The sequence below is a fragment of the Tursiops truncatus genome, chromosome X (assembly GCF_011762595.2).
Source record: "Tursiops truncatus isolate mTurTru1 chromosome X, mTurTru1.mat.Y, whole genome shotgun sequence".
Classification (NCBI taxonomy): Eukaryota; Metazoa; Chordata; class Mammalia; order Artiodactyla; family Delphinidae; genus Tursiops; species Tursiops truncatus.
The window spans coordinates 77,906,495-77,918,590 of record NC_047055.1 but is presented as its reverse complement, the minus strand read 5'-3'; the positions used below and the strand labels follow the sequence as shown (position 1 = coordinate 77,918,590).

Sequence of the window (12,096 nt, the reverse complement as noted above, 5' to 3'; positions counted from 1 at the left end):
GAGAAGATAAATAGCCCAGAATCATCTCCCAGTAAGCAATCCTGGAGGCTAATGCCCCACAGAGGAGTGATGATACGATGGAAGGAGTATTTATACTTGGAGGGTATAAAAGATACACAGAGGAAGAAGACTCTTCTGCCACCCTACGGAAAAGCATCCCAAAACTCAGAATTAAAACCTAGATAGGCAAACATGTCCTTTTGAGAACTGCAGCTGAAGGAAACAGTGGGAAACAATTTTAAGGTCTACAATTCTCCCTTAGATTCTTTTCTTCTTTCTGTTTTTAATTAGTTAATTAATTAATTTTTGTTGGTTTCCTTTCTAGCCTATTTTTAAGCTCAAGTTTGTGAGGGAAATGTCTGATGAAGACAGACAGAGAAAGTATCAGAGGAGATACCTCTGATGCAAGAACAGCCTCCCCAGGTGAAGCCATTACCTTCTGTTACTCATGCACTGTAAATGAACCATAAAAGCAGGGGGCTTGCAAAGGCAACCCACTTTTTAATACTACCTACTTGGCTTGGGCCATGTTCCGAGTGAGAACAAACGGTTTCATTGGAGGCCTGTCCTGACGAGATGAGTGAGAAGTTGATGCCTAAAAAGGAAATTAATTATCAGAAGTGTACTTGTCATTCTGCCCATCCCACTTTGCAGGCTCTTATGTCTTTAGGTGCTTGAAAAGCCCTATTTATCAGTCTCTAAGATATATTTGCAGAATACTAATGGTGGAGGTTGGTTAGCTCTCCTGAGGTGGCCCAAGTATCTTGCTGGAAAGGGAGCAAGAGAAAGCTCTCCCAGGAATCATTTCACCACAAGTGAAAAATTACCTGACTTTAAAATACTCCCCTCCAAAGAGGAAGATTCCAAAGCCTTCTTCCATGTTCCATCTAAAACCCTTGAGCTCAATTTGAAGCCCCTTTCCTTAGCCTGGCCTTCAGTGCTAAAGTTGAATTATGAAGACCCTTCTGCTAAAACCCTGTCCAATGTAATTTTGCTATTAATTGTCATGAGCTCCCTAGGGTGTTTTAGAAGTGGATGTTCCTAAATGCAAGGGGGGAAGAATGGGTTAGTATCTTTCATATATAGGTGCACAGAAATGTTTCAAGGAAACTTGGCTGTCCGGGGGCACACCAAAACAAACTATGGTCAAGAAAAATGTTCACTTGGTTCTAAACTCCATCACTTCCAGAGCCAATCCCAATACCAAATGAGAGAGCATAAAAACAAAAAACTAAGGAGATGGGAGGATCCAGAGGAGTCCAGCCTCATGATGCTTGAAAACCACTCATCTAGATATGCCCAAGGGGCCTTAAGGCTTTAGAATACTAATTGTTCATTCTTTGATCCCTTCACACAGAGAAACTAGGTTGATGTTACCCTGAGGCAAAAGCTCCTGGGCTAATTAGTGCAAATCGAATTAGCAAGAGGTTTCTCTGAGGACTTAAATGCCTGTGACTAACTGATAAATTCAACTCAATTCATGTTATATTCTGAACCAAAAAATAAGTGGCAGCAGAGCCTAATATTTTGAAGTAGCAGCTCCAAAACACAGTTATGATCTTCAGAGACAGCCAAAGTGGGGTTACACCAAGTTTTCTTTACCAATATGCCCGACATTTTGTGCAGAGATGTCCTTGCTGTGTTTCATACTTGGGTGACCTAAGGTGTGAGGGTGTATCATTGTGTAATGTTAAATCCTGGTTTCTCCCCCAACCTAAACACATTCCATGTCTTTTGCTTTATCTTTTTACTCTTTTCTCTCTCTTCTCCAGTTACACTCTTCTTCTTCATTCCCATCCTATCCCTCTTCCTGTTTATTACAGTCAAGCACAGGTTTTCAAGGCCCACCTCCCTATGCCTTCTTTCAGGAGTCATGAGTGCTCACAGCCCAAACCAATTTTCACTTCAGAGAAGCCTCCTTCCCTCCTGGCATGTCACAAAATTACAAAAGACTGGAAGTGTGTTACAGGTTAGAAAGCACTGGGGAACAATACTATAAACTAGAAAGAAAGCTATCCTAGTGAACCTTCAGCCTTCCTCCACTAATCTTAATAAGAACAATGATTTTATGGAGACTTAAAAGGATTTTAATTCGATTATTCTCTTGTAGAAGATCCAAATCTCTGACAGTAGCTTTTTTAGGGATATAGGCAGTGACCAGGCTTACCTCTTTTGAAGAGTCTTTTCCTCTCAAGATCTTTATCTCCTGGTCAATGCTCTCAATCTCTTCTAAGCTGATACCAATCCACCTTCGAAGGTGAAGGAGGTAATATTCACGAACACACTCATCATCTGCTTGACCACTTTCCACAGCAGATTTCAGTGCAGACAACCTATGCTCCACCTCCTTCTTCTGCTTGTATCTGTTCCACAGAAACGCATTAGCCATGAACTTAAAAATAAAGAGGTGTTCCTTCAAAAGAAGGACACAATACAATTTTACCTTTACAAATGACCAGGTACACCGATTTCCATTTAGGCAAAAATACAGATTCTATACCTCAGAATTTGCCACCAAGTCAGTTCTCTCAAGACTACAAGGCAAGGAAGGGATCAGCAGAAGCTGAGAAATACATCCTGAAACCAGAAAAAAATCGAAGTAACCTGATATGAGCAACTCTTCCCATCGTATTTTGAGATGGGAGTGCCTTAGTAATTCTATGACATCAACCTTTACTAGGTTGGGTGCTTAGTATATACAATGTCCACTTGGGAATTACAGCTTCAAATAGTCATAAGATCTTAGGGGTCATTTACCTGCCATTGATGCAGGAATTCCTTGTGAAATAGCCTAAAAAATGGTCATCTCTTCTTTTCTTCTGGGCAAAACATTTCCAGCTTCTCTAACTCATCCTAGTATAATTTGAAGACTCATATCTACCCTGCCTGCCCTTTTCAAGATGCATTCTAGTATGTCATCTATCACTCATTGGACAACTATTTACCGAGTACCTCTTGTGTGACAGGTACTGTTCTCAGTGCCTGAGACACAACAGTGCATACAAGAAAGTCCTTGCTCTCCTGAAGCTTTCATTCTAGTGTGAGAAGACAGACAAAAAGAAATAGATGAGTCAGGTGGTGGTGAAGTGCTCTGAAGAAGCAAAAAAGCAAGGTAAAGTGGATAGAGTGATGGTGTGAAAGTACGGGTGATCAGGAGAGACTTCTTTGAAGAGATGACATTTGAGCACAGACTTCAAGGAAATAAGGATGGAAGCCATGCCGGTATCTGAAACAGTGTTCTAAGGGGGAAAAGCAAATATGAAGGTCCTGGGGTGGGAGAGTGCTGGCCTGACATGTTTGAGAAATAGCAAGGAGGTCAGTGTGGCTGGCATGGCGTGAAGAATAATAGGAAGTGAGGTCAGAGAGATAGCCAGGGCCATAATTTGTAGAATCCTGTAGGCCAAGAATACACGAAATATCAAATGTCATGATATTTTGAGAAGAGAAAGCCACTGGAAGCTTTAAAATAGAATACATGAAATGAACTTTTTTTTAATGGACTACTCTGTTGTGTGTAGACTGTGGGGGGTGGTGGGAGGCAAGGGTGGAGCAGGAAAATCAATTAAGAGGATATTGCCACAATCCAGGCGAGAGACAGCGACTTGAAATAGGGAGGTGGTGAGATGTGGACATAATTAAAATATAACAGTATTTGTTGGTTTATTGGATGTAAGGTCTTGAGGCAAAGAGAGGAATCAAGGGAAAACTCCACAACTCCCAAGAGAAGTATCTTGAAATGTCTATGTCTGGAACCCCACTCTAGACCTCCAGAATCAGATGCTCCTCTGTGGGTGTTCACCCAAATCTGAAGTTCTTAACCTGAGGTCCACGGACAGAGTTTGGAGGGAGGGGTGTTCTTGAACTCCCCCAAATTTTGTATAGAATTCTACATGTATGTTTCTTCTTCTTTTTTTTTTACTGGGGAGAGGTTAAGGAGGTCCATGACCCACAAAAAGTCAAGAACCTCCACTCTGGAAACATTCTTTACTATAAAAACTTTTAGGCTCTTCTGCTCCTTTTAATCAACAAGTGGGCACTTTATGTAATGTTATAAATAACTGTCACAGCACCATCATAGGTGGCCTTCTGAGTAAAACACTACACAGGTCAATTCCTAGTTCATGAATGCTATTACAGATATCACTTGAGAACATTTAACTCTGGTGCCACTCGGTTCCTGTGCTTCCTTTCCCATCCTCTGCATGCATGTGGTCTAGTCACACTCTCTGGTCTTTCCTTCTTCTCTACTTCCTTTGCTTCTATGACTTTGCTCCTAGTCATCTTTGGGACTTCTAAGTTCCTGAACTCCTATTCTTTGAGGCCAGTGTTTTTTAAACCTTTCTGTCTTAGCAGAAGAACCCTTTCTTCTTATGAGAGCTTATTTGGAACTCCAGAAAGTAATAAAAGATAAAATCCGCCTTGGTTAAATCAGAGGAGGGCTCCCAACATGCCCCCTACCCAGGCACTGTGGTAAAATCTTAGGGCTCGAAGGAACAGATTGTAAACCACTGTCCTAGACCTTTGTCACTGTTCTAGATTTCCTATGGTGAGCTGTTGCATGCAAACACTCCCTATCACCCTAGAATCCCCCAGTGCTTGTCACCCTTCTGACTCTGGGCCACTTTCATCATTCATTCCCCTTTTCTGTTCCCAAGCTGCTGAAGAGAGGTAACGAACTACAAATTTGTGTCAGATGAGTCAACTACAAATTCATCTGATCAAACTTCAGCGGAACGGTCACTCTTGTTCAGCTATCTTTTTGCTCATCTTTTGTGGATCCATGCCAACATCATGCTCACCAGATGGCCAGCCAATGTAGAAATTCAATTTCCCTTTTTACCTTAAAATCTCTATAGCTTCACCTTTCCTCCTCTCCTCTTGCCTTTAAGGAGCTTATGTTGTCTTTACCATTCCACTTTGGCTATCAATCCTGTCTCCACCCACACTCTTCCAAGCCTCACTCAATCAATCATCCTCCCTGTCATTAGCAGTTACAATTTTTCACCCTACTGGTGCCTTTCCCCTATCCTAGAAACACCTTCCCTCAATCCATGTTCTGCCTTTTCAAATGACCACTCTTCTCTCTTTTCTAAACAGCACTAGAACTGGGAATTTGAAGACCTAAGTTTAAAGCCTGGCCACTTACCAGCCATGTAACTTTGGACAAGTCAGTACTCAGAGCCCATTTCCTTATTTCTAAAATGGGATAATATCTGCTTCATGGGGCTGTTAAGAGGACCAAATGAACAATACTCACGGAAGTGCTTTGTAAGCAGCAATATATTGTTATCTGATGGGAAAAATTGAGGTTAAGGGGGGCTAGATGATGCCCCATCTACTAGGTGGCAGAAATTGGACTGGTCACCCCAGGTCTGACTCCAAAGCCCAGGCTTTTTCTGCTATACCATATTGTTTCCATCTTTCTGATGACCACTCTTATCTGTCCTTCCCAAAGATACCTCAAGTATCTACTATGATCCAATTACTGGTTGGGTACCAAGGATATGATGATATAATTAGGATATTAAGGATATAATTAGTCAAGGTCTCTGACCTTTAGAAGTTCCAAGTCTAGAACATAACAGATTGTTATGGCCTGATAAGTAACATAAACTAAGTGCTACAATATCTGGGAGGGGAGACAGGTAGAGAGAAGCTTCATAGAGGACATGACATTTGTCCTCTCTCTTCCCCAGGCTTCTTTCTATAAGTACTTTTACCTGTACCTTGTTGAGTCTCTTACCTCTGTTCTTTCTTTCCTCTTCCTTCTCCCTTAATTTGCCCCAAGGTTTTATCCTTGGCTTTTTTTTCTCTCTACATGTTTTTTCTTGGCAAACTATCCACACCCAGCAACACTCCTGAATTTTTACCACTAGCAGCAAAACAGCCTGATAAGTTTTAGTTACACGTTTCCATCTGTCTATGGACATGGCTGTCCAGTTGTCACTTTAGGACCTAAATTCAGTAAATCTAAAACTAGACTCATTACTTACCCAGCTTCTACTTCTCCATTTCTGTCAAAAGAATGTAGGTACAGGGCTTCCCAGGTGGCGCAGTGGTTGAGAGTCTGCCTGCCGATGCAGGGGACACGGGTTCGTGCCCCGGTCCGGGAAGATCCCACATGCCGCGGAGCGGCTGGGCCCGTGAGCCATGGCCACTGAGCCTGCGCGTCCGGAGCCTGTGCTCCGCAACCGGAGAGGCCACAACAGTGAGAGGCCCGCGTATTGCAAAAAAAAAAAAGAATGTAGGTACAGTTAATCAAGACTTACACTTACGCCTCAAAGATGGGAATTAGAGTAGAGAAGATATGTGAAGAAACAGGTTTTGAGGGAGAGAGAGGACGTACCATTTAGGTGTTTTATGTCGGATGGCCTCACTGTGTAAAGTCATGAGGTGGGGGATGGAGGACTTACAGAAATTAAATAAGGATTTGAACAATTTGTTTTCTAATCATATAAATGCTTCTTGCAAAAGTAATATCTCTGATAGTTGTAACTTCATTTTTATCACTTCTTCCCAGTTGAAGTACTATTATAACACGTTAACTTGTCTTTCTGCCCCTCTCTTCCTTTTCAATGTTCCATACACATCACTTCCTTACAGTCCTCCAACCATACTACTCTTACCTTCTGCCAAATCGGACTATTCTCCATTTCCTGTACATACCTCCAACTACCCTGCCTTGGGCTCTTGCTCATGTTGCTCCCCACTGCTTGTCAAGAATAAATATTTTTTGAGCACCTTCTATATACCAAGCCCTGTGCTAGACATACCACACAGAGAACAAGAGAGAAATGGCTACTGCTCTCATGGAGTATACATTCTAGTAGGGGAGAAAGACAAAACCCAGAAAGAGAGATAAATGAAGAGCATTCCATGCAAAGAGAACAACATGTACAAAGACTCTGTAGAAAGAAAGAACTGGATCTGTTCGGAACTGAAAGAAGGCTATTATGGCAGCAGTCTAGTGAACAAGGGGAGTGTGATATATGACGAGATTGGAGAGAGGCAGATGCCAGATCATCCAGGTCTTTATAGTTAATGGCTTGGATATTTCAGGTGAGAGATGCTGGTGGCCTAGATGAAGGTATGATAGTGGAGAAAGAGAGAAACAGAAGGACATAAGGTACATTTTGTAGCTAGAAATGGCAGGCCTTGTTGATGGACTGGATGTGGCAATTCAGAAGAGAGGAACTGAAGCTAACTCCTAGGTTTCTAGCTTAAAACCTGGGTGAGTGGTGGTCTGTTTATTGAGATGGTAAAGACATGAGTGTGGGGGCACATTGGGGGATTAAAAAGCCAGCAGTTCAATTTAGGGCATGTTAAGTTTGAGATGTCTGTGAAACATCCACGTATGGTGTTCAAAGTCAGGAGAGGTCTGGGTTAGTGATATAAATATGGGAGCCATTAGCGAAAAGATAGTGTTGGTATCCCGTCTGTCAGGCATAAAAAAAAAAAAAATTCAAAGATCAAGCTTTCTGGGCTCCCCTGGTGGCGCAGTGGTTGAGAGTCCGCCTGCTGATGCAGGGGACATGGGTTCGTGCCCCGGTCCGGGAAGATCCCACATGCCGCGGAGCGGCTGGGCCCGTGAGCCATGGCCGCTGAGCCTGTGCGTCTGGAGCCTGTGCTCCGCAACGGGAGAGGCCACAACAGTGAGAGGCCCGCATACAGAAAAAAAAAAAAAAGATCAAGCTTTCTAACCAAAGAAATGCAAATCAAAACAATGAGGTATCCTTCCTGCTTGCCCATCTGGATTTTCTAAGTGTTGCCATTCAGTACTATTGCAGTGGGACATACTTTGTGGAAAGCAATATAATTACCATCAAGAGTCAAAATATTCAAACCTTTTGATTTAGGCACTGGTCCTTCTAGAAATCTGTCCTACAGGAACAGTGACAGATGCAGTTATGTTTCCTCATAACATTACTTAGAATAGCAAATAAAAAATCAACCCATAAACAGGCTAAGCATTTGACAATAAAAGATTAGTTTAAATAATTATGATATGACTGTAAGCTGAAATACTATTTAACCATTAAATACCATGGCTTCAAAAGACATGGGGAAATCAGGATGTTAGGTTTAAAAAAAAGGATAAAAAACTATATTTATGGTATTCTTCCAAATTTATTAACTAAAATAACTATGTATCTGGAAGGAAATACATCAGATAGTTAACAAAGCTCATCTGAGTGCTAGGATGAAGACTTATTTTTAATTTAAAAAATGTTCTGTTTTCCAACTTTCTACAATGAGTATTATTACTTTTACATTCAGGCTAACCTGTAATTTGCATTTTTAATTTGCATCCTTCTAGTCTCACCTCAAATGCTACTACATTCGGAAACCTTTTCCTTAACCCTCCAACCAGATGTGATCACTCCCTGGTCTTTGTCCACAACACCATTTGTATCTCTCTAGTGCATTTACAGTCTTTTTTTTTTTTTTGGATATATTATGATTATTTGGATACCAAATTCACTGTTTAAACTATCTGTTATATGCCAACGGGCTGCCCCTACCTTCTCACAAAGGACATGATACTGAATTCCACTTCATATCAGTCTATCCCATTTCCTCAAAAATCATTCTCTGTCACTCACCAGCTCTTAACCATACTTTATTATTCTTTAAAGCCCTTACCACCTAAAATCACATTTTTATTTACTAGCTTACTGTCTGTCTCCTCCACCAAAACAAGAGCTCCATGAGGGCACGGACTTTGTCTGGGTCTCCATTACTCAGCACACAGTAAAGGCTCAATAAATATGCTAAATGAATCAATCAGTTTACAGCTCTCTAGACCAGGCCTCTCCACTGAGCTTCATGCTACAGATACCTTGACTTGGATGTCTCCCAGGCACCTTAAATGCAACATGTCTCAATATACAATTCATACTCTCCCCTATCTGTTCTTCCTCTTCTATTCCCCCATCTCAATGAGTTCCACAGCCACCCACCTACATCAGAAACATGGACATCTTCCTTGCTGCTTCATTCTACCCTACCTGTCACAACCAACTGATCGTTTTCTGCAGATTCAACCCTATAAATAAATATATCCCCTCCATCCCTTCTGCCATTGCAGTAGTAAAGTCTCATCACCTCTGTGACCTAACTGGATCTAATTTCTCCCTCAGAATGCTTCCTAACTGCTGCTAGAGTATGCTAGTTAAAATGCAAATATGACCTTCCGACTCTTCAAGGAAAAAAAAAAAAACCTCCAGTGGATCCCTAGTCACCAAACAAATCTCAGGCTCTTTAGCATGGCCTAATAATAGGTAACATTTATAGAATATTTACTATGTAACAGATACTGTGCTAGCTGTTTTATGTGGTTTATTTTATTAATGCCTCTTAACCCTATGAGATAGGTACCACTGTTACTTAGACTTCACATATGAGGAAACCTGAGGCTCAGACAGGTTACACAAGTTACCCAAAATCCAATGGCTTATAAGTAAAGCTGGGTCTCAAACCCAGGTCTCTCATTCCACGACCTGTACTCAGCTACAAAGATACGACAATAGCTGACTTTGAGTGCTTACTGTATCAGACAATGTGGTAAGAGCTTTTTATGCATTTCTCTTCTATTTTATAGGACCTATGATTATCCAATTTGCCATCTGGGGAAATTAAGGCACTGAGGGATTAAGCAACCTACCCAAAATCAGAAAGATTAAATTTTGGAGCTGGGATTCAAACCCCCTTCCCAAGTTCTCAGGAACAAGGTCGTTCTTTCACCTTCCTCACACCCCAAGCTCTCCTTGGTCTGAACCCTACAACATTCTTCAGCATCATTCTTTCCCCTTCTTCACCACCCACTTTGTGTTCTAGCATCACCTAATTGCTTACGGTTGTTCCCCACCCCAGCACTGTGGTCTTCAATGTCCCTGTAGCTTTACTAATGCTATTATCTCTGCTGGCCCTCCTTTCCTCTTCCTCTAGATGATACTCCTATGCATCCTTAAACAACTCATCACAGGAGTCACCTCGTCCAGGGAGCCTTCTGGTCTCTCCTGCTCCCTCTTTGGTTAGGTGCCCCTCCTGTCTGCTCTCCCAATACCTTGTACATTTCCCTATCACATCATTTTATAATTTATACTGTTTCTATGCCTCTTTTCCTCACCACACTGTATGCTCCTCCAAGGCAGACACCACCCATATCCATACAAACGCCCATACTCAGTTTGAATCCCCGGTGCCTAGCATAGCTCCTAAACACTGTGAGCACTCTTTTTAAAAAACTAAACTAAGAGAGTAAGCAAGGTGTTCAAGGTCACATAATGAAGCTATGCCAGTACTAAGATTAGTTCAGGATGTTATACACCTGATCCAATATTGTTAGAACAGAGTTTCTCAATCAATTGACCATAAATGGACTATAGCTACAAGATATTTGTGCCCTTCAGAGATACTTATCTCACTGTACCATGTGAGTATTGCTATGCTGTGATGTGGGAGAGACTGCGAGACACTCTGCTAAACTACATTGCTGTTGCTGGCAACCATAAGGTGCTAGGGGTCTGACAGTTAGGTATAGTCATTTCAACCAAGGCAGAGGCTTCTTGAAAAACTCAGGAGTTTTCTATCACCAGGGCCTATGCTAAATACGAACCCAAAGAGTGACACACACCATTTTTTTCCCACCCCCCCAGAAAAAAAAAACATGCACCCCTCCCCGCCAACAGCACTGCCATTGGGCAGTCTTCAAATGACCCACCTCTCTATTTTAGCCTGTCTCTGAGATGCCATAGCAACGAGGCTAGGATAGGCCATGGAGGAATCAGCAGTGTTATTTTCAGCAGAGTTGGCCTTGGTTTTGGGCAGCTCAAACTCTGCCACATGATAGTATCGGCACTGAGTTAAGTAGTTTAAAAAGTGTTCTCGAGCCCACTGCAAATGATCTAGACGCTTGCTGGGGTTGACTTGTTTCATGGCGAATGCTCCTTGAAATGCTGGCACCATCAGGTACTTCAGATCGGTGGAAGCAATCTCTTCCAAATCTTCATTTCGGCTGGAAAGAGCAAAGAGGAGGCTGTGAAGTCTGGCTGGGCATTCAAACTGTGGCCCTGGCTTCCTGGGGGAGGGAAGGGCTGGGGTGTGGGTGGGACAAAGGGAGGAGGCACCGGGAACAGCTGCCAGTTTTCTTCACTGACAGTGGCTGTGCGCTCACACCCAATGCCTATGCAAATAGCCAACACTAGGGAGCACAATCGTGTGATACTAAGTATCTCGGAAGAGAGGTGGAGAATGTAAACAATGTACACAAGGTCGCAGTGGGAGGTAGGAAAGAAAGGCTCCGGGTTTTAAAGGTCTCCTGCACCCAGGATCAATGGTTCCGCCATTGGTAACTGTTATTACCTACGTTCTCAGTCATACTACCCTCTCGCCATACCTGAACAAGTCGAGCTCCAGTAACATTTCGGCAGCCTTCTTCAGGAGGTCCAGTCCCTTGAACACCTTATCTTGGATAATCCGGGAGCCGGTGGGTTCAGTCGCGACTTCCACTTCGTCCAGAAGCTGCTTGCTGGTTTCGAACAGCTCGGGGAGCCGCGGCAGCAGTAACTCGTCTCCGGCTGTTGCCATCTTGGGGAAGGGACGAACACGGGAAGAGCTCACTTCCGGCCCTGGGACAGATGGGCTGGGCTGCCAGCAACGAAACCGGAAGGGGCGCAGCATCGGTCCAGCGGCTCCACTGTTAACTAAGCGTCGGACAACTGCCAGAAGCGGCTGTTAGCTAAACCGAGCAACTGTTTCCATAGACTCATTTTACCAGGCTGCCTATTACCGGTAGTAGGCATCTGTTACAGACACACAACGCGCAAACAAGCAAACCCTAGGTGCTGCTTTTCGCGTGGCTACTCGTCGCCGATCCGGGTCTGGGCAGTGCCGTAGGCTCTGAAGCGCGGGTGTGACGAGGCTGAATTCGGAGCTAGGGCGGGCGCGAGAGGGTAGGCGCGGGCGCGCCCACGGAGTCGGCCAGGCGTGCGCCTTACCTCGCAAGGCTGTCCCTTGCCTGAAGGGCTGGGGCGGCCAGGGTCGTGCAAGTAGCGCCCCCCTCCGGCTTCCGTACACCCAGCAGCTGGAGCTCTG

General features: G+C 43.4%; 1 protein-coding gene across 1 annotated transcript in view; it reads right to left on the bottom strand.

Moving 5' to 3' along the window:
• IGBP1 (immunoglobulin binding protein 1) overlaps nt 1-11,829 on the bottom strand; it is a 38,334-nt gene extending 26,505 nt beyond the window's left edge. Inside the window, exons 1-4 of the mRNA XM_019948975.2 lie at nt 11,399-11,829; nt 10,724-11,017; nt 2,168-2,363; nt 516-595 (exon numbers count right to left, since the gene is read on the bottom strand). Coding sequence (XP_019804534.1) covers nt 516-595; nt 2,168-2,363; nt 10,724-11,017; nt 11,399-11,682 — 854 coding nt within the window. The 5' untranslated portion in view covers nt 11,683-11,829. The remainder of the gene's footprint in view (nt 1-515; nt 596-2,167; nt 2,364-10,723; nt 11,018-11,398) is intronic.
• Between the last annotated feature and the right edge of the window lie 267 nt (nt 11,830-12,096).